Below are 23,637 nucleotides of genomic sequence, written 5' to 3'. Positions count from 1 at the left end.
ACTAGTCAGTTTAACTTCTGTGCCAGGAAAGGTAATGGATCAAGTAATTAATCATCCGCAAACACCTGGAAGATAATAAGGTGATAAGGAACAGCCAGCATGGATTTGTAAAAAACAAATCATGTCAAACCAGTCTGATAGCTTTCTTTGATAGGTTAACAAGTCTTGTGGATAAGGGAGAAGCAGTGGACATGGTATACCTAGACTTTAGTAAGGCATTTGATACGGTGTCACATGATATTCTTATCAATAAACTAGGCAAATACAACTTAGATGGGGCTACTATAAGGTGGGTGAATAACTGGCTGGATAACCATTCTCAGAGGGTAGTTATTAACAGTTCACAATCATGCTGGAAGGACATAACAAGTGGGATTCTGCAGGGGTCAGTTTTGGGACTGGTTCTGTTCAATATCTTCATCAACAATTTAGATATTGGCTTAGAGCGTACGCTTATTAAGTTTGCAGATGATACAAAGCTGGGAGGGGTTGCAACTGCTTTTGAGGATAGGTCATAATTCAAAATGATCTGGACAAATTGGAGAAATGGTCTGAGGTAAACAGGATGAAGTTTAATAAGGACAAATGCAAAGTACTCCACTTAGGAAGAAACAATCAGTTTCACACACAGAGAATGGGAAATGACTATCTAGAAAGGAGTATGGCAGAAAGGGATCTAGGGGTTACAAGCTAAATACGGGTACGTCTAGACTACATGGCTCTGTCGACAGAGCCATGTAAACTAGCTTACCTGACATAGTCAATGAAGCGGGGATTTAAATAATCCCCGCTTCATTAAAATAAAAATGGTCGCCGCGCTGAGCCAACAATCAACTGATTCGGCACAGTGTGGGAGTCTAGACGCAGATCGGTCGACAAGGGAAGCCTTTGTCAACCGCTCCTGTAAACCTCGTTTCACAAGGCATAAGAGAGGGGACATGATAGCAGTTTTCAGGTATCTAAAAGGGTGTCTCAAGGAGGAGGGAGAAAAATTGTTCTCCTTTGCCTCTGAGGATAAAACAAGAAGCAATGGGCTCAAACTGCAGCAAGAGAGGTTTAGGTTGGACATTAGGAAAAACTTCCTAACTGTTAGGATGGTTAAACACTGGAATAAGTTACCTAGGGAGGTTGTGGAATCTCAGTCTCTGGAGATATTTAAGAGCAGGTTAGATAAATGTCTACCAGGGATGAACTAGAAAGTATTGGGTCCTGCCATGAGGGCAGGGGACTGGACTCGATGACCTCTCGAGGTCCCTTCCAATCCTAGTATTCTATGATTCTAGAAGTATTAAAATGTCAGAACAAAAACTCATTGACAAAAAATATTTTTTGTTTTGAAAATGCCAAAATAGAACATTTTGACAATTTCAAAAAGTGTTTTGTACCCCCAAAAAATCTTCAAGTGACGAGATTTAGCAAAATTGTTCTTGTTTTGCGAACAGTTTGGGTTTTAATGAATTGGCATTTTTCAGACAGAAAACAATACATTTGAAAATTTGCAACCTATAACATTTGCCACGGCCAGTTATGGTATCAAAAACATCTGCCCTTGATTGTCAAAACAGCATGAAGCTTTGGAGTATTGCTAGACTCTTGGGGGTAAAAATGGATAAGATAAGGCTGTATCTTAGTTTATGTCTACACTACAGAGAAGATCAAAGCTGCCGCTGTGGATCTTCTAGGGTTCAAATTAGCAGGTCTAGTGAAGACACAGTAATTCAAACTGAGAGGGGCACTCTGGTCAATGCCGGTAGTTCTGCTTACACAAGGAGTAAAGGAAGTCGCCCTTCGACTTTTGCAGTGTAGACAGCACCAAAAGTCGAGTTAAATTTCTTCAACTTCAGCTACACAATTAACATAGCTGAAATTGTGTATCTTAATTTAATCTTATCCCATAATATAGACGTACCCTTAGAGACATTAGTCAGAAAGAATGGGCAAGATTTAGGCATAGCTTGGAGGTAAGATCTAACAACCAAGGTAGTGGTGCTGTTCATAGTGATTCAGATCTAATGTGTGGTAGCATAAAGTATGTTCAAAAATTCTCATACAGGGAGTTTCTTTCTTATCACCTGCAGTATGGTACATAATCACAACAGGAAGATGGAACCTAAATAGGAGTCTTTTGCCCTTCCTGGATAGTGAGGTGCTTGAAGAAAGGAGAAAAGCCTTATTATAACTGTTCTCATCTATTTTATTGCAAATTTCTGACTTTAAATTTTTATTTAAATCAATAGAACTCAGAGGCATAAGAAATGGTACAATACAAGAGCTCAAAGAAGCTTTAAGACACTGGCATTTAAGTTTTATGTTGTAATTATTGAATTAAAATCAGCCTTTCAAGATTCTGAGGCTTGATTTGGATAGGATTCCAAACTATGATGCTCACCTGTCTGAATCTTGAACTAAACTTCCAAGGCTATGGATATCCAGTTCCAGTGGATTTGAACAGTGCTCACTTTCTTTTCCTAGTCACTTGTAAATATACTCCTCTTTCCCATGCAGACTCATGAGATCTGCTTGTGAGACCATATTTATCAAGTTTTACATTCAGGTGTAGTTTTTTACAAGAGTAATACAAAACCTGACAGTTTCAGTTCTTATCCAGAGTTGTCTCTTGAGCAGAGATGCCATTGGCAAAAAACAAAGACTTTGATGCTGTTCTAGATTTACACCAATTTCTGCCTTTCATGTGGCTGTATACACCCCACTTAAATCATAAAGTTCACTCAGATTCTAATCACTTTAGTTCCATCACTCTAGTTTTCCCTTTGCATTTGATGACAAGTGATTTAAGCATTGATCCAATTGCCTACAGCAGAAATGTAATGAGTATGGTTTTCATCTCTCTGTGGTACATGGAAACAAACCGCAGCTATTTAAGTGCAGTTCACGCTACATGATCTTTATGTTAGGAATTAGTTCGCTAAGCTTAATTCTATTTTCTTGTGGAAAAACATTACTATCAACTATTAGCAACCAGTAACAATATGTAAATATCAGCAATCATATCTTGGTATTAAAGACCAATTGATAAGATGTTTAGGTAATTGAAAAAGTGATGAATTACCAGATACAATATTAAATTTCACTGAGGTAAGGCAGCTGCTTCAAACTGTACGATAGATGTCCTAATAATTTGGCTGCTTATTTCTAGCAGGCAGAGATTCAGCGTGCAGAGAATTATGTGTAAGATGCTGTAAAAGCTCCTATTCTTAAAAAGCTAGTGGCCTATAGTAATTCAGGGCATACAGTGCCGCACCTGCATAAAGTTTAGCATTCCAACGAACTCAGGACTCCTGAGCACAAGAATTGCTAAATGAGAACAATGCCATTGTTATTTATTAATAAGGTGTTAAAAGCACTTGATTCAGCAGAAAGAGGGGGAGGGAACAGCGTTCAAATGGCGATCACTGACATCATATATTTTATTTAAATAGGAAAGGATTTTCCCTGAGGAAATTCAAACAGTAGATTCAAATATGCCTCTCCTATTTAGGGTGACCATATACCCTGTTGTGGCCAGGAGAGTTGCTTTTTTCAGTAATGTCCTAGCCATCCTGACTTTTTTGACAAAATGGTGCATTTGTTCCATTTGCTCTTGCCATTTGATGATCAGTTGACAAGAGCAAAATGAGACAAATGCACAATTTAGTCAAAAAAGTGGGATGAGACCCCTAGCGGGATGTGGAGGAATATGCAGAGGAGGATGGGAGGGAGGGAGTGGCAATGCCAGCAGCATGCTGGAAGGAGAACTGAGGGTATGTCTACACTACAAAGTTAGTTCGAACTAACGGACGTTAGTTCGAACTAACTTTAATAGGTGCTGCACTAGCGCTCCGCTAGTTCGAATTTGAATCGAACTAGCGGAGCGCTTAGTTCGAACTAGGTAAACCTCATTTTACGAGGACTAACGCCTAGTTCGAACTAGCTAGTTCGAACTAAGGGCTGTGTAGCCCTTTAGTTCGAACTAGTGGGAGGCTAGCCCTCCCCAGGTTTCCCTGGTGGCCACTCTGGCCAACACCAGGGAAACTCTATGCCCCCCTCCCGGCCCCGGACCCCTTAAAGGGGCACGGGCTGGCTACGGTGCCCGTGCCAGGTGCAAGCCTGCCAGCACCCAGCTAGCAGACCCTGCACCTGGCACGGCACAGAGCCACCCACCCGATGCCCCCCAGCCCACCCCCTCTTGCCGGGACCAGGCTGGTGGCTCCCGGGAGCTTGCCCTGGACCGCAAGAGGCGGGCACCTTCCTGGGCTAGTGCGGACATCGTGGACCTCGTCCACGATCTCCGCACTAGGCACAGGAAAGTGGCCGTCTAGGGCAGGAGAGCTGCCAGCCTGGCCACCCAGGAGCAGGTGTGCATGAAAATCAAGGGGGTCCACTGAGACCCCCGACCCTGAGCCCTGAGCTTACAATGGCCGTCCTGGGTCAGACCAAAGGTCCATCTAGCCCAGTAGCCTGTCTGCCAACAGCGGCCAACCCTAGGGACCCTGGAGGGGATGGACCGAAGACAATGACCAAGCCATTTGTCTCGTGCCATCCCTCTCCAGCCTTCCACAAACTTTGGGCAGGGACACCACTCCTACCCTCTGGCTAATAGGACTCCATGGACCCAACCTCCATCACTTTATCTCACTTCCCTTTAAACTCTGTTCTAGTTGTAGCCTTCCCAGCCTCCTGCAGCAAGGAGTTCCACAGGTTAACTATTTGCTTTGTCAACAACAACAACAACTTTCTCTTACTAGTTTCAAGCCTGCTACCCATTCCTTTCCTTTGGTGTCCTCTAGTCCTTCTTTATGGGAACTCAGGAAGAACTTTTATGAATGAACCCTCTCCACCCAACCCCTGCTTTTAGAGACCTCTATCCTGTCCCCCCTCCGTCTCCTCTTTTCTAAGCTGAACAGTCCCAGTCTCTGTAGCCTTTCTTCATCTGGGACCTGTTCCCAACCCCTGATCATTGTAGTTGCCCTCCCCTCTCCCAGCCTTTCTCTTCCCCTCTCCCACCTCCTTTTCCCAGTCTCCCCCAGTTTTTTTCAATAAAGACAGAATCAATGTTGGAAGAAACGTTATCTTTATTTTGTACATCAATAAGAAGGGGGGCTAGGGAAGGGTAAGTGGAAGGAGGTGAGGGAGGAATGGGGTACGAGCCCCCGATGGGGAGGACTGGGCTGGCTCTGCGGGCTTCTGGGGGTGGAAGCTCTCCTGCAGCCCCCCAATTACTCCCTCTCCCCAGATGGCAGCCTGCGGCAAGTGCAGCCGGGCTGATGGCCAAGTGGTGTGATGTGCCCAGTGTGGGCACTCAGGGCACTCCAAGCCAGAACTTCTTTGCAAGCGGGGCACCCCTTAGAACTGTGTGTCCGGGGTGGGGGTCGGGATCCTTTAAGCGCAGCCCTCGGCTAGCCTGAGACAGCATCTCCATGCTCTAAGTCCTCCTTTTATGCCCTGCCGGCACTGCTTCCGGCCATCCTTAAGCCCTGTTCAGAGTCCACTCAATGTGGACTTGCTAGTTCGAACTAGCAAAACGCTAGTTCGAACTAGTTTTTAGTTCTAGACGAGTTAGTTTGAATTAGCTTAGTTCGAATTAACTAATTCGAACTAAGTTAGTTCGAACTAACGCTGTAGTGTAGACGTACCCTGAGAGAGTGGCTTGAGCCCCACTTGCAGGTAGGCAGCAGGAAGGCTCTGACTGGCCCTGGGGGAGGAGGGCCATAGCTGGAAGGGAGCTCAGACTAACCGCAGAGGAGAGGGGAGGGGGGTTGGGTCAGCCCCAAGTGGGAAGACCTCAGACTGGCCTTGGGCATGCTGGAGGCAAGAAGGGCTCAGGCTGGCTGCCCTGCATGAGGGAATGACAAAGGGGCTGATCCGTGGGATGTCCTATTTTCTCTTTGGGTAAAGATGGTTACCCTACTTCTATCCTGTCTAAATTCTTCCTACAAGTTCCATGAAAGAGAGGTAGATGAGCCAATAGACTCGCCAGGCTCCTAGGGAAGGCGAGGGGGTGGCTCCATGCTCCTGGAAAGGGCGGGCCCTCAGGCAAAAGAGTTAGAGCCATGGCAGCCAGCCCTCTGCACCACACAGACCACACCCCTCCCAGAACTGTCTGGGATGTGCTGTCTGGAGCTCTGCAGTGTGCTGTTCAGGGCAGCGGTGGCCAGAACTCTGGGCCTCTTTGAATCACTGAGCCCTGGGGCAGTTGCCACCTTTGCTCCTCCCTTTCAGGGGTCCTGAAGAGGGGATTTGTTTCTTCACTTTCTGCTATCAACTGTTCTGTAGGGTTGCTATTTGATGCAGCCTTCAGTTCTGGGATTCCTTTTGAGTGTCGATAAGGATGGGAACTAAGGGTCAGATTTGCCTTCGCCTGCCACTTGGTGTCAGACAGCACTATTCCAATATGATAAGAGTTTACACCCACTTTGCACTCATATAAAAGTCTACTAACAGGGCAGGACAGTGACAAATTGAGCCCAATAACTGTTTTCACCTTCCCCAGAAGCATTTTATTTTCTCTCTCCTGCCTTCCCCAGAAACAACCTCTGTTTTCTCCACTGGAATGTAACTGGACCTTTCTCGAACAGAAGACTACAATTTGCACTTCCCTGCAATAGTGGAAGCAGATCCAACTTTACGAATCACTAATATTCTTGAATGCTTATTTCCATCTGCTGCCCCTTTCCATGTTCCATCTCTATCTAGCCAGAGAATTTTTCCCAACATCATTAGACTCCTGCCACAGCCCATGGTGGATATCACGGATGATGTCTAATGGAATACGTTCACATACATTCATGGATGTGAGAGCAATAGTTCTCAATCTTGTCCGTGTCATTGACTTGTTTTTAATAAATCAGATTGCATAGCTAATTTCAAGTGTATTTCGAAAGAGCTTATTTTGAAATTTGGCGCTGTCTACACAGCACTAAAATTCAAAATAGAACGCTATTCCGAAACATCCCTTAGTCCTCATGGAACGTCATAATAGTGAATCAGCTGACCCTAGTCTCCACTGCCCCTTTGAAACACATGGAAGTGGCATTTCTAAGGGGCAGCCGCCACACAGCTGATCCCCAGCACATCTATGAGGTGGCTGCTCCTTTGAAACACCACGTCTGCACATTTCAAAGAGGCATTGGAGCCTGGAGTCAACTGGGGACTCCCCAGCTGATCCCGGGCTCCGCATTGGGCTACCCCTTTGAAGCACTACAGTGGCACTTCAAAGGGCAGCACAGAATTAACACCTGCGATTAACGCATTAAAAAATTTAATGCATTAATCCTGGACTGTGTTAATCACAGGCATTAATGTATGTCAATTGACAGCCCTAGTACTTTCTCAACATTTCATTATCCACGTGGAAAAGTACAGAAAGTGGTTTTCTACATAAATTATTCTGATTTCCAAGTCATCACCCTTGTTTGTATTCCATGCTTAAATAGTCATTGTTCATTTATGCACTGCTGACATAGAAAGTTCTTGAAAAGTATACCTGTTTGGAGTGCTGGGATTTACTGAGTCACTTCATGAAAAGACTTTGCAATTCCTTTTTGAGCCTTTTGCCCATCGGAAGCCATGATCAGTCCAATCTGAACTTGAACCCCTTCTCCTAAGCTATCTGGGTTAAATGCCATGCTGTAGCTGGAAGCTAAGTCTCCCTCAGACAGAGATTCTTGCAATGGATTAGTTATCTTCTTGCATTAATAGATAGGGAAACTGTTCTTAGCATTCTAAAGGCCCCGTTCTGCAATACTCACTCGCACAGGTAGCTCATTTTTTTCCAGGATCTTCAAAGAGTGACAAGTGGCCACAGCACCTGTCCTCACTGGTAATATTTGCATAAATAAAACAAGACTCTCTGCATGCAGCAGCATGACCACCTCAAAGTTCACAGCTTCTTGCATCCCTTGAAGTTTAAATGTTCTTTCATTCCACAGGGGGAAACAAAGTAAAACACCATTCCAGTCCTACACATGGCCAAATTGAGAAACTGCAAATATGATGCTCAAAAACCCCATAGTTTTTCTTGTTTTGTCACTTTTGACTAGGCGGTAGGAGGTTTTTTTAGGGAGAGGGGGTTGTTTATTGTTATATATGACACATTATGGCTTCTATCTGCACTTAAGAAATCTCCCTGGCAAACCATGCAAGGGAAGCCATCTGTCCAATTCTGGCTACCCTGGAAATCCATGAACGTGTGGGAGGAGACTAAGGGATTATTGTGAGGTTTTTCTCAAGGATTTCCACTTGAACCACACCCCTCTAATGGGAAGGGTTTGGTGGGGTTTCGGCCATACCCTCACCTCACCCTGCAGATCCTGGGAATTTGCAGAGAAGGGATCCCCATTCAGAGCTGAGACAGAAGCTATCTTGCAGGAATCATGCTCCCCTGATTCATCCTCACCAAGTAGCACAGCCTCTGAAAAAACCTCTCTCAGGCTATGTCTAGACTGCAGGCTTCTTTCAGAAGAAGCTTTTTCGGAAGAGGTCTTCTGAAAAAACTTCTTCCAAAAGAGAGCACCCACACTATCAAAGCGCATCGAAAAAGCAATCTTCTTTTTCGAAAGATAGTGTCCATACTGAATGGACACTATCTCTCATGTAAGCTGTGATTACTATGGATGGAGTGACCACCAGGACACCTGTGCTTTTTCCTCTTCCCTCTTCTTCCAAAAGAACTCCTTCTTCCCCGTTCACACACACTTTTACCGAAACAGCTCTTTCGAAAAAAGGTTTCTTCCTCATAGAAAGAAGTTTACCAATGTCCGAAAAATCCCTCTGTTCTTTCATTTTTTTCCCGAAAGAATGCGATTGCAGTGTGGATGTAAGTGAAGTTTTTTCAGAAAAGCAACAGTTTTTTTGAAAAAACTCTGCAATGTAGACATACTCTCAGATAGGACCCCTGTAGCGGCTCAGCATAAGCCACTTATGAAATCTAAAGGAAAGTACTTATAATATAATCCTGAATTGCATTACTTACCACCCAGATTGCTTTAGAGGACAGAGATTTCTACATGGCAAACAGTGGTACCTCTCCATGCTACCCACTATTCTATGGAGCTCCTGCAAAGGAGCATCTACATAAAGCAAGGGATGAGTGGGTGAGAAACAGGTGGGAAAACAACACTCTGGAAGCAGAATCCCCACCATGCACATAAAACAGATGTTCTTATGGCATCATGGGGGATGATCATTTAGAAAGATCAGAATTAAAGTCATTAGGCATAATTCAATTATGCTACACTATTGACTGTCACCAGCCATACCATTAGATGGATAAATAAAGAACCACATTTCTTTGCAAAGTCTGAAAAATGGATTGCAAAATAAATACTACATTGCTATTTTTTCATTTCCAGCAGAAAAGAAATCTCAGCTACTACTTCCATAAGTGGTGGCACAAAAATGGATTAAAAGAATCTTAAACACAGGAATAGCTCACTGGATTTAACACCTAGGAAACAGACAAGGAAGTACAGATTAAGGCATCATTTGTCATATCCAGAGGATGATTCAGTTAATAATTTTATATATTTAGAGGCATGTTCAGTGTCATATGATGCTAGATGAGGCAATTTGCCTGATTCAACACTGGATCTATTAGAACCAAGTGTGACATAAGAGTCTGTAATATATGTGTATGCTGTATATTAATTGGCTGGAGGATTTTTTATTTTTGGGGTGTTCATTTGCTCAAGAAGTAGTTAATAGGTAATCCCTGCTTTCCCCCCACATCTCCCATTACTGGGCTAAGCATGAAATCAGAAATAGCTTGGAACCACAGTTTTGTAGCTCAGTGCTGTCCTAGGAACCCTTCCCTCTTCTCATATAGACAAATGATGTTGCATTTGGCTATTCCGTGTGCGGATGTTTCTGCTGAGAACTTGAAAATTGTTGTTCATTTTCTGCAGCCTTTCAGGAACCATTCCTGCTCCCAATAAAATCATGCAGAATTTTTCTATTGACTTAAGTAGCAGGTACATTGGTGTCTGTATATCCCTTAGCAGTTGTTGGAGGGGAAGAAAATAACAGTCCTACCGTGATATCCTTAATCAGAATTTCCCCTTTCCTATCTATTATGCAAGCTAATTGTCACGTTCTACCTCAGAGAGGGATGCATTTTAATTTGGCTCTAAGCACTTTGGTTGTGAAATGCTTTAGTATCCCAGATAATATCAGTGATTTTGGCTAAGGTTTACTGCCACCTTTAAGAAATTACATTTTACTGTAGACTCCTTTGCTACCTATTGATTTTCTTTTTCTGGGTCAGGGAAATTCGAAGATTAGTAATCAGCCATCACAAAGGGCAATGTTCATGTTATAGACATATCCATCCTTTAGCAACTGAATAGAGCTGTGAAAAGGTAGCTCTTTCGGGATAAGACTGGACTTTTAGAAGTGACACCCAGGCTTGGGAGTGGGGAGAGGGCTGCAAACAAGGCTAGGTCTAGTAGAGGCAGCTTTAACATTAAATTAGGACAAGCTAATATATTCATTTGTGTCATCTCACCTTTACTTGTCAAAGAGTGTATCCAGCAATGGAGAGTTCTGATTGACAGACTCATTAAGGGGCTGATTCCAGTTCCCATATTTACTTTACTTATTAAGTAGCTCCACTGAGTTCAAAGGGGCTACTTGTGAATTCAAGGTATTATTGAATATGGCATATGAAAATCAGGTCCTAAGCAGAATGTAATAGTGTCTACCTTTAAACTATTTTGATACAAAACAGAATAAATATACTAGCATGTCTTGATTTTTTAGGAGGTTATGATGGTGACTTTACTATGATGACGCTTCAGTCAAAAGGTACTGTAAGATCTTTTCCTCTTTTGTTCTAACCAAAATCAAAACCCAAATGCAGATAAGCATTAGCAGTCTTCACCTTTGTACAATGATGCACTTTAACATCAGCTATGTGTTTTTTCCCAACAATGCCAGAATAGAGCAATTAGGCAAATGATGGAAATGAACCCTTTACTGTAAATATTTTATAAATAGCAGCTGTTAACAGTCTGCCATTTCGGTATTGCAAAGACTATTCTATCTGGAGTAAATGAGTATGAGAAAGACATCTCCAAGTTAAGAAATCCCAGGGATTACTGCTTTACTCTGACTCTTCTTTTCTGTAATAGCAAAAGCTTGGGGAGGGTGGGGGAAGTACAATAACATGCTTTGCAATGTGCCCAATGAATTTTTCTACTTGTTTTTGCCTAAAAATTGAATTTTTCTGAAATATTAGCTCTGTGACTAGAGCAGCAAAAATCCCCACTACAATATCTGTAGCCTAAACCAGATTGTATCGTCACATCTTCATCCTAACACTTTAGATAAACTTTCTCCTCCATAAAGGCCAGAAATCTCATGTGCCCCAGAAAGCCAGTTAAGCCACCATTATGGAAAAAGTGTGTTTCCTCCTGCAAATCATGGAGAATTAGTGTACCATATCAGGGAAGAAAGGCTAGTTTTGTATGCTGTTGTCTATTTAAAAAATACAATAGCATATCGCAGTGTTGTCTTCAAGTCGTCATTGTCAAGTCCAAGTTGAATCTCAAGTCACTACAGTTCAAGTCTCAAGTCGAGTCTCAAATCCCTAAAGTCACTATTGAGTCAAGTCCCAAGTTGAGTCTCAAGTCTTAATTTAAAAAATGTCAAGTCACTTTTGTACCAGCCATCAATATTGGCATTTTTGGACAATTTTTTCACCAAGTCGATTTAACAAAATTAGCAAGTCTCAAGTCGAGCCTCAAGTCACAAAACAATGAACCCTAGTCGAGTCTCAAGTTGAGTCACCTAGGCGACTTAAGTCAGACTCAAGTTCAAGTCGTGGGACTCAAGTCAACAACTCTGATATATCATGGGCTATCTTACCGAGGAGTGTAAAAGAATGGCCTACTTGTTATGATTGGGAGCCTTAGTGGGCAGTCAGAAGAAAAAGTGGGTACTTGTGTAGAGGAAAACTTTTTTACATGATAAGAGCGGATGGTTGGCGATCTTATTTTTCATTTCATAGGAAATTCAACAATATATGTTTCCTATTCTGAAATGGAATGAAAACAAAATATTTCAAAATTTCACATGAGATGGAATTTAAAAAATCATTTCAAATCAAAGTATTTGTTTTGATAAAAATTAAACCTTTTGGTTCTGATTTTTTCAATGTTTTAAAAATATTTCATATAAAATAATTTGGTTTCAAAAAGTATTTTCACTATGAAAAATCAAAATGCTTCATTCTCAAAATGTTGAAATGGGATATTTGGGCATTTTCAGAATGCTTTGTTTCGTGTTTTTCCCAAGAAACAATATTTAGTTGAAAGTGACATATTTCATTTTGACAAATACATCAACTTTAACAAAATGCACAGTTTTGACAGCTTCAGCACACTCACTACCCAGCTGTAAGGACACAATACTCTCCTGTGATTAAATGGAGCTTCAGCCCAAGAGACAAAGGCCTCGTCTACACTACCAATTTTTATTGACAAAACTGACACCCAAAAGTCAACCAAACAAAAATCGCCAGAGGGTGTTCGTACTTGCCTCCTCTGTCAACAGATCATGTTCACATTAGGAGCACCATCACAGACAATGTGAGCAGAGCACTGTGGGTATGTATCCGACAGTGCAGTGTTGTGGAAAGGCAGAGCTGATCTCTGTGCTTTTGGGGATTCCCTCCAGAGCCCTGTGAGCTCTCTGTGCTGAGGAGTGTCAAAGCAGTAGGGCAATCTGTGCCCCTCCCCCTGCAGCAGCAGTCTGCCTGCTCTTGTGTTCCTAGTGCAGGGCACAACAGGAGCATGCCAATATTTCCTAAGTGAGGCAGCTCACTTAGCTGTCAGCTGCTTCCAGGAGCTTTGAAAGAGGAGGGGTACATGCCTGCAAGGTGCCTGCTCTCACTGCATTGTCACCAAAAGGCAATTTTTGGCAACAAAACTTGGTAGTGTAGACAAGGCCTAACAGTTCAGAAAGTGGTTTCTTTTAAGTCTCTGCCCTATTCTCTCTCTCAGTATATGTTCAAACTCTTGAAAAGATTCAGTTCACAGAGGTTAGAGAGTTTTGCTTTGCTGTTGGGGTTGGAACAACCCGCAAAACAAAATGAAAATTCAGATGAAGCCTCCACATTTTGCCTTGACCTGGAATGAAAAGGTCACATAAAATCAGTAATCACAGAATGCAACATGGCTTACTCCCAAAACAGTAAATCAACTTTGAATTCAGTGGAAACTCTCCCAGGGTTTTGCTCAAAACATATCCCTGTTTTGCTGAACGGTTCAGAAATGTTGGAGAACTCTGCCCAAGTAGAATTTCATCATTAAAGTTTCATACAGCTCTAATGCAGAACTGACAGACAGAAAGAAAGGTATGGGGTGCAGATCAGACTCTACAACCATCTATTGGAACTAATTTTGTAACTTTTACTATTTAAGATGCCAGATGACTTCAGTTAAGGGAAATGGTGATTAAAACATTCTTTGAAATTGGAGCTGTTAATAAACAGAACAAAGGAAAACTATTCTTGCAAAAGCAACAATAACAGTATTTCTGTGAGTTTAGCTCTTATTTTAATCAATACCATTCTGTCAAAAAATGTGATAAAACGGATCAAATTCTTCTCTTAGAAGCAACAGTGTAAATCTGGAGTGACTCCGCTGGTGGAACAGATTAAATCAACCCTATTTCAACATAAAAACTGTGTCTGAATTACATAAATATCCAAAGCTTTTGTTTTGAGAGATCTGAACTGAAGCTCTTGTGTCTTGTACAGCTCTCCACGGCAGGACAATTGTAACTGACTAGCCTGTGTTCCCCAAATGGCGGGTCCTTACCCACTCGGAGTGTTGGGAGAAGATAATCCATATTTGGTCCATAGGCAAATGTATATTTGTGGAAGGGTTGCCCTAGAGATAGTGTTATGGGATGAGTTGCAAGCCCGTCCTGTGATCTTCCTGCATCAGCAGCTCCTGTCTCATGGAGCTGGGCTTGACATCCTCTCCAGGCCAAACTAAGACATTGTGACCCTGTGCACCAGTTGCAATACCCACAGTGAAGAATGAGGCTCATCTCGGTAAGACAGGAGTCACTGCTGTGAGGTGAACTCCCTCTTCAACCCTTCTCTCACCAAGGCTTTCTGTCTGCACCAGGACAGGACTAGGGTGGTGATGCTAGAGCAGAAGATGCATAGATGTAATGGTGGGTCGCAAAACAAGAGTGCATAGTTGGTGGGTCACCTTTGTAAAACGTTTCGGAATGTTTTACTAGTGAACTCTGTTAGTCAGATGTTTATAATTTTAACAAAAATGTGCAACAAGTGTCACAATTTCAAGGGCCTTTTCGTTTTCAGAAGTTAGAGATTAAACTGAAGTTTAGCATTTACTAAAATTTTAGGACTAATCTGAAAAAATTGTTTTAAAAGTTACAGACTAACATGACTATCCCTGTGAACATTTTTATTATGTAAAGATTTGTTCATGTATAAAAGGATTACTACAAACATTCGGTGCATTAAGTTTTTCCTTTATTTATTTGCTAGAGATGCTAAGAAGCTAGGTAATGAAAATATAATCAGGTCTTGATTATTGAAGTAGGGAAGGAACAAGCACTTTTTAATAGAAAACTGGAAATCTCTCTTATATTAACAGTAGTAAACTTATTTTTCGATCTGTTCACTCCCCACTGAAGTCAGTGGGAGTTTATTTCAGGAAGGGTAGCAAGATTGGATTGTTAATTTGTATTTCAAATGACATTTTTGTTGCCTGTTCATTAATATGCAGAGAATGTTGTCAGAAATTTTTAAGATAAATATGGTCAAACTCTATTAATTTATTAAATAAATACTTTGTAATAAACATTGACCTTTTTTAGTGAAACCCATCCAATAATTTGGCAGGTAACTTATCTGCCAACTGTAGATGCCAGGCAAGAATAAGTGTTCACATTCATTGTGAAAAGAGAGAGAGAGAGCGAGGAAGAGAGAGAGAGATTATTATGAAACATATTTTACATTACAGTATACCTATTGGTACCTATTGGCTGGACTTTTCAAAGGAACCTAAGGGAACAAGGTGCCTAATTTCCTTATCTACTTTAGATAACCTAGTCGATTGTCATGTACTTAGGACAGGGAAATGGAAATCTTTTGGTGGTGGTGTTCTCAGATTCTTTACTTACTATTCAACATTAAGCAAGCAACAACCTCGCGGGACATAAATTTTGGCTTTTATAAAATAAGAATAGTATAAGCCTGATGTGAGGCTTAATGCATTGCTGTCCATCAACTGATTTCAAATTCTCTGACAGAAGCTCTTTTATTAGTTTAACACAATGCAGCATTATTTACTTCCAAGAAATCAGAGTCTCTTGATTATGATAAAACTGTATTAAATACACTGGTTTCCTAACATTGAACTGACATATATTTGCAATGTATTAATCTCAATATAGCATACAATGTACGTAGCCAGCATATCTTGATTGGTAAACAAGGATGACACCTCTGTTAACACTGAAATTTAAAATTATGTAAACCGATGTGGCCTATTATAAAAATACCTTTTGAAAAGAAGTTGTTTTGTATGTCCACAGAGAGAAACTGGCTTGATCTTACAAAGTGTTTGGAAAAGAATAAGAAAAAAAGACCAGAAATAATTAGCCCCTGTGGTGTTTATAGCGCTTAGCACATGTTCAGAAGAGAGGCACTTTTTCTGAATATGTGAATAGTCTTGAACTCCAATGATTTGTTACCTACTAAACAAGGTGCCAGGGTGAATCTCATGCATTATGTTTGGTGCCTGAGGAGTTAATCAAATTCTGTCTTGGAATTACCAACCAAGCAGCAGACTTCACTGTCTGCAGTGGATGAAGAGAACATTGCAGAGACTGCAGGCTCTAGTTACCAAGTCTAATTACATTCATATTCTAAAGCATTTCTACTGTATTTCAAAACCAAACATTCTCTGGCCTCTTGAGCATTTCAAAAGCTGTCATAAAAATAATCAATAGAACAGGAGAAGTGCTTGGGCCTACATATTTAGATTTCATCATTTCTCATCACATGAAAGTAGCATTTTATTTTATAGGAAAACAGAATGCAGCTTTGTGTCTGGAGGTGGACAAGCTCCTTTCAAACAGCGACTGTGGAGAGGAATGATTTGATATGTCTTTTTATGCTTGGTCTCTCTCCAGATCAGTATAAAAAATGAGTAAACTGATAAAGTAGTACAGTATGTTAGAAGGGGAATAACAGAGTCACATAAGTAGGATTACCAGCCCTGTGGGACTCATTTACATCCAGTTCTGAGCATTGTATATATTTTAGTTGCTTACCAAACCTCCTTATCACTAATAAGGATCACAGAAAATAATCTGCTGCCATAATATGCTATTTTTCTTTGCAGACTGTTACAAATAAACTAGTGGGAGAGAAAAGGGAGAGGAGAAAATGCTGAATACACAGGGAAAAAATCAATCTTTCCAGGCCATGGGTTGAATTCTGTTATAGCCAAGCTGTGCTCAGTACAAGAATGGAGATGGAGGGAGGCAGTGGTGACTTTAAGCCATCTTTTCACTTCTGATATTCTCAGTCTGGCTCACAACTGCTCCAACTTGTGCTCAGCTGCAACTACGCCAGCAAGAAGCCATTCCACAGATGAGAACAGCTGGTGAGCAGTCAGTTGCCACAGCCATACCTCCTCCCCTTGGCAAGAAATGCTGTCTGAGCAGAAAGACATAGCCTATCCTTTCCTTCTCCAGCCATTGTTTGAAAGGAGCTTGTTTATTTTGAGACACGAGACTCTATTCTGATTTCTAAGTCCCACTATTCCAGACAGTTATCAGAGCTGTTATACTGGCTGAATGGTGTCTGGGGAACCCTGAATACCAAGCACTGTTCACTGGGTATTCGTTCTACCTGCCAGAATGTAAAAAATAATTGAGCCCTATTTTTTAAATTCTTTTGAAAATTCATCCCACTGAACTCAGTGAAGTTGAACCAAATAGTCATTTGATCCACATGAGTCTTTTCCCCCAGCATTAAGTTACTGTAAGGTTGATCCTTTATGGAATTAATTCTGCATTAGTTTTCACATGAACTCTGATAAAAACGTCTAAAAGGAACATGAATCAAGTGGTTTGGAAGCTTCTAAACATTGTTTTAGCTTCAGCTCAGGAAAATAAACAGAAGCAATCATGACATTTAACACTAGATCAAGGTGACTGTGTTCGAGTAACCCACAGTAACATATACAAACCAAAGCAAGATTCTAGTATCTCCGTAGGCTCCTCCCTACAAAGTCTTCCCTTGACAGATCTTATGGGGACTTTCCAACTTTTTTACTTGGAGAGGTACAAATGGTTTCCTATCTTAAGGTTAGATAGCTGTTAACAGGTAAAGGAAGTAAGCCCCAACACACAAAGGGCACGTCTACAAAGCAGAGCTAAAACCGAAATAAGCTATGTAACTTGAGCTACATCCATTGCGTAGTTTAAGTCGAAATAGCTGATTTAGACTCTTGGCACTGTCTACACAGCAGGAAGTCCAAGGAGAAGAGCACTTTTCCTCCAACTTCCCTTACTCCTCATACAATGAGGGTTACAGGAGTCAGAGTAAGAAGTCCTCCAGCTCAACATTATTTTGACATTATGTCGAACTAAATGCTTGTAGTGTAGATGCAGACTATGTTATTTCGGAATAATGTCAGTTATTCCCAAAGAGGTAAGCTATCTTTAAATGATCAGTGATCACCCAGAGTAGCCTTTCAAGGTAAGGATACAAAATGTTTCTCATTAAAGCCTTTAGTTCTCAGGCACTCAAATTTCTGAAATTAAATTATCCCAATTTTTTAGGGAAAATTGTCTATATTTCAGCATATAGTTTCCTCAATCAAAAGCTATAAAAACTGTCATTAGGTGTGTGGGTACACAGCAAGAGAAGAGGAATGTGGAAGTGGTTAGAGTGCTAGCCGAGGATTCAGGGGATTGATTCAGTTTTCTGTTCTGCCACAGATTCCCTGTGTAACTCTGGGCAAGTCGCATAGCCTCTCAACGCCTCAGATGCCCCTCTGCAATGATGATAGTAGCATTTTCCTACCACACAGGGCTGTTGTGAGCATAAGTACGTCATCGACTATGAGACATTCAAATACGACAGTGGAGGGGGCCTTGGAATTTACTGTTGACTACCCTAAATTAAAGACTAAAAACTTTACAAAAATGTTGAACTGTCAAAATCATCTAATTAATCATTAATACCAGAGACAGGAAAAGCAAAGGGGTGATTCTCAGAGGTAAAGCTCTTATTGTACACAGTCATTATGCAATTCTGATATTCTAATTCTTTTCTCTCTTTTTCTGCTAATGTGACAGTGATATCTTTAAATCCTATTTTAGTGACTTGCATACAAAATATACTCAATACAAATGAATTTATAGGACCTTTCATCTGAAAACTCAGTGCACTCTACATATAGCAATTAATCCTTGTAACACCTCTGAGGAGGTAGTTAAGGATTAGCAGCTTATTTTAGAATTGGAGGAACTCAGGAATGCAAAGGTTATGTGATTTCCCAAGATCATGTAGCAAGTCAGTGGCGGAATATGGAGTAAAATTCCAGATTTTCTGGAACTCTACTGTGTGCACAAAGGTAAACAAGACATTTACAGTAATAGGTTAAAAAAATTTACCCACCCAAGTAGTCTCAACAGGCAGGTTAAAAGATGACTGAACACACATCCATATAATGTGTACATGCTTTATTTTTCAGCTTGATATGAAATCACCTCTCCTCTTTTGATGCTTCTCTCCCCGTCCCCCTCCCCCTGCCCATGCACACACACACAAGAAAGGGGAGGGCTAGAAAACTCTGAGTAATGAGTATGTTTCTGAAATAGTTGAGTATCAGGTGTTATGTATCAGGTAGCATAGTTGAAGTATCAGTTATGTATGAGGTAGCATGTATGAGTATCAGGTAGCATGGTTGAAGTTGGGTAGCATGGTGTTGACATTACAATATACTAGAAGACTTAGCTGGCATTGTTTAAGTCCTTCGGGGCAGGGGTCTGGCGCTGTGGGGACTATAGGAGGGATTGGCAGAGGCTCTTTCCATCTCCTCTGGCCCCTCCCATGGTGAAGTGGGCACCATGGATGCTCTCTCTCTATCTTGGCCCCTCCTGGGGTGAGGTGAGCTGCCAGGAGCTTTCTTCCTCCCCCTTGGTCCCTCCCAGACCAGTTGGGCCTGCCAGGAGGGGGGCAGTTCTCCTTCACCCCTCCTCCATCCGGGGGGAGGGGCAGCAGGGGCTTTCTCCCTCCTTCCTATCCCCTTTTGGGGTGGGGGATGGCTGGTGGTAGCTGTCTTCTGAGCAGGGGGGCCACTTATCTGGTCTGGTGGCAGGCAAGATGGAGGAGCCCCCTCCCCAGCTGGACACTTCCTTGGTGGTGCGGCTGCCCCCAGTGATCACTGTGCAGTATAGCTCTCCCCTGCACTCGCTGCCCCCACTGGCCACTGTGGATATACCATCCCTCCAAACAGTCCCATTCCCCGCAATTTACATTTTCCTGGCATAACTCAAACCTGGCCTTGCGTTAAGTTAGCAGACGAGGAAGCTGTATACCACATTTGGAGGAGCTCTGGAACAAACAGGCTCACAGAGAAATACACATTTCTAGTTGGGAAATATTCAGTGACGCTCAGTCTCATGTTTCCCCCTGCTGAAGTGCACATTTTGAGGTGGAGAGAACAACAATGTACAGGAATACTGGCCACTTCAGGAGTTTCCAAAATATTGTTTACAGTATTCATCCTTTTTTGTTTTGTCTGTGTTTATTGAGGCAGGTTTTGTAGCTGTTGATGTTGTTGTTTTAAAGATGCCTACTTTAAACAGATGGAAAATGGGATTTACAAGGCTAGCTTTGAACATCAGTGTCTTTCACTGTGCAATCAAACACACAGCTGACATGTCACAGTTATACACAGCATTAACAGCTGAAAATGGGATTTTGAGGGATGTGGGATAGCTCTGTATCCGTAATACATTTACCCCAATGTGCACTCGTGCATTTACTATATTTAGGTAGTTTTAAGCTGATTTCGATGTAAAAAAATCAAATTGGAAAAAGAACATTTCAGCCATACTAAGCTGTAATGTCTAATGTACAAAGGAAGTCACAGTAGAAAAAAGTATTAACCATTTAAATGGGTCCCCTGCACCTAAGTGTCAAACCCTCCCATGGTAAAACTGACAGAAGGATAGTAATCCATGGGAACTTTAGAGGGAGCAGGTTGCAGTGCAGAGGATAAAGAAAGAGGTACAACTTCCAAAATGTGAAGAATCTAAGCATCTGAAGGTAAAGAAAGTTCCAGCTTACAGTCTAGCTGCAAGGACATAGGCTCTCTCATCCTTAGCAGCACGTCAACATCCTATTGTTTCACAGGGAGTACACAGCACACATCAGATAAACTGGCAGAAGTACCAGAGGTTCAGGTTTCAGAGAGTGACTTCTCAGTGATATTTCTGACCTATGTAGCCCCAATGGGGTTTTGACAGGTTCTGGGAAATAGGAGGAGCATTCTGATCTACCTCTGCTTCCACCTTCCAAAAGTGTAGGAAATTATTTTTTACTCTGTTTACTTTATACCTCATAGTGTATAGTCCATGAACTTCTAGACACCATTAATCCACGAGGCACAGAAAGAAGAGCCAAGTTATTCCATAAATGCATCCAGTATAATCCAGAAAGTGTTAACCAATTGATATAATGGGAGGGTTGTTCATATAGGCCTCACTTTCTTACCCAACTTGGGGCTTGATTGTGCCTGATAGGAATCATATCACTCTACATACAGCATGACCACTGTTAACCCACCCTAGGGAATGCAGCATACCCTCTGATTCCCACCCAGCAAGTTCTGCTAGCCAAGGACCTCTCTCACCTTGTCCTCTTTGGATGCCTTGCATCCAGTAGTGAATGGAAAAGAACAGCTTCTGCACTTCTCTAGTGCAGAGATTTAATTGTGTCTGCTTATTGTACATACCCACAAGAGAAGCTCTGGGGCTAGTTGTGTCCTCCACTTTCATGCACACCAACAGAATAGCCACTCGTAATCTGGTCATTTGCTTTGTGCTACACATGAAACAGTTCTGATCAGACACCATTTCCTTCCACCTTCTCATCCCTCTGCCTTCAAGAAGGAGCAAGAAATAAAAAACAAAGATGATACAAAACTAAGGAGGATTTTAGTTATCACACAACTCCAATAGAAATAAATACATAAACACAGGCAGAAATCCATCACTACACAGATGTATTCATACCCTGGAATCATTGATATTGACAATCCTTTTGTTAAAAATTGGTTACAAAATTCAAACAAACTACTGTATGTGTGGGTCTACATAGGAACCTTGATATGTTTCCATACAAAAAGAACCTTTAGTCATAATTTAATCAGATCAGATTTTTGCTTTTTGAGAATGAAGCTAACATGCAGGAACATCTCATATTGATAAAATCAAAATGTTTAATATCAATATGCTGTTTTTACTTTTACATTTTATTTTAAGAAAAGTTTTAAAATTTTTTGAAAATGTCAACATTAATCCATTCCTGAAATATGTTTTGATTTTGCTCAATCAGAATTTTTTGATGCCAACTTGTTCTGTCAGATAATTTGAACCCAACCCCCGTCTAATGCTAATTTCATCTTTCGAACTGCTCACAACTCTCTTAAATACATTGTTTTGTTTCTTAAAATTTGGCTGTTTGGTTTCAATGAAAAGGTAAACCATCTTTGGAAAGTTTGATCAAAAGTTATTCAGTTGTTTTTGAGTTATTGAAGTATGAGTGGGAGGAACAGAGCACAATACACATTTTCCCCATATATGCAGGCATTCATTTCAGCATTTCTTCACTATCAAAAGATGTTATCAACACTGATCATATTGATAATGATAGGTGAACGAGAAGATTTAATATAGATGGAAATTTCATACTGTTTACATAGCAGCCAAGAACAAAAATACAGTCATTCATCTTCCTTGAAGGACATTCTAGAATGCTTTCAAAAAGGGCTAAAAACTGAGAAATGACATAAAGGATTTAAGCTTTCAGAGTTGTACAGGAAGTGAATAGTAGCTCTAGCTCTAGCATAAACTGCATAAGCCACGGCTTTGCAGATCTCACAGCATAAAGAACATCCGTGAAAGCTCTAAATTTTGTCAAAAGTGGAACCAAGAGTAATTTTTGGGTGCCTTTCAGTCTTTCACAGTGTATAGCAGAAGCTATCATTTGACATATGTACAATGGGCCATGATGAAAGAAAATCGAAAAAGTGAGAATCCTAGGTAGCTTCCTAAGGCTTCTTTACAAAATCAAAGAGTTAGGCACAGGTGGGAATCTCTCAGTGGACATCCAGGAGTGGTTTATTTGATTAGTACTGGTTCAAATGCCAACTTTCCCATGCTATCACAGCAGCCCAAAGCAAATCAAATGTAGTCATTCCCCAGTGCTCCCAATTTTCCCCATTTAGAACTCACAGGCTAACATTTGCAAATTGAAGCTTTGCTATTAGCTTGATTCTCAGATTTCCAGCCATTAGTTCTGCAAAATTCTAGAAAGTCTCTCTGGATTTAGTTAGTTGAAATACTTAATAAAATAGAACTGTATTTGCGGAACCTAATTTGTCCTTCATGTTCAACCAATAACATAGCTGCAAATTGTACAAAGAAAACATATAACTTTGTATAAGAGCAAAATAAAATTGCCACGCACTTCCTTATGCGTAGTATTTTCTAGGCTTTGTTCTCCCCACCTCTAGCTTTCACAGTGGAAGCCTGTTTTATATTAAACAACTGAATTATTAGGGCTAAAACGGTAACACAATTTACTGTTGTATGAGAATATTTATCTCAATATATATTAGAGCACTGGGTAATACATTTCATATCTGACAGACTCTGAATGCAGGTGCTGCTGCAGCATGAAAAAAATGACCAACAAAAGGAGTATGAAGAAAAAGAAAACTAGGGATTAAGATAGGCTTTTAGGGACACATTTTGCTAAGCTAAGGAAGATCTGGAAGTGGGTAATATTAGCCTTAGATCAACCCACTGGAATAATACCTAAAACTGGATCTGGGGAAAGTATTCAAAGAGAACACAGTTATTCAGGGGGGGTATGTCTACACTACAGCACTAATTCGAACTAACTTAGTTCGAATTAGTTAATTCCAACTAGGCTAATTCGAATTAGCTCATCTAGACTTAAAAACTAGTTCGAACTAGCGTTTTGCTAATTCGAACTAGCATGTCCACACTGAGTGGACCCTGAACTGAGGTTAAGGCTGGCCAGAAGCAGTGCCAGCAGGGCATCAGATGAGGACTTAGAGTGTGGAGCTGCTGTCTCAGGCTAGCCGAGGGCTGTGCTTAAAGGGAACCGATCCCCACCCCGGACAGACAGTTCTCAGGGGTTTCCCGCTTGCAAAGCAGTCCTGTCTTGGAGTGCCCTGAGTGTCCACACTCGGCACATCACAGCACTCGGCCATCAGCCCGGCTGCACTTGCCGCAGGCTGCCATCCGAAGGGGGGGGTCAATCAAGGGGCTTCAGGAGAGTTTCCACCCCGAGGAGCCCGCAGAGCCAGCCCAGTCCTCCCCATC

General features: G+C 41.4%; 1 protein-coding gene across 2 annotated transcripts in view; it reads left to right on the top strand.

The window, feature by feature from the left end:
* Positions 1-23,637, top strand: part of SHISA9 (shisa family member 9) — a 353,976-nt gene that overhangs the window by 313,550 nt on the left and 16,789 nt on the right. Inside the window, exon 4 of one of the 2 annotated variants that reach the window (XM_006131456.4) lies at positions 10,756-10,800. The exons of the other annotated variant lie outside the window; for it this stretch is intronic. Coding sequence (XP_006131518.3) covers positions 10,756-10,800 — 45 coding nt within the window. The remainder of the gene's footprint in view (positions 1-10,755; positions 10,801-23,637) is intronic. 2 annotated transcript variants of the gene reach the window in all.

This window comes from Pelodiscus sinensis, chromosome 16 (assembly GCF_049634645.1).
Source record: "Pelodiscus sinensis isolate JC-2024 chromosome 16, ASM4963464v1, whole genome shotgun sequence".
Classification (NCBI taxonomy): domain Eukaryota; kingdom Metazoa; phylum Chordata; order Testudines; family Trionychidae; genus Pelodiscus; species Pelodiscus sinensis.
Note: the sequence above shows the minus strand (reverse complement) of the source record. Positions and strands in the feature narration are given on the sequence as shown.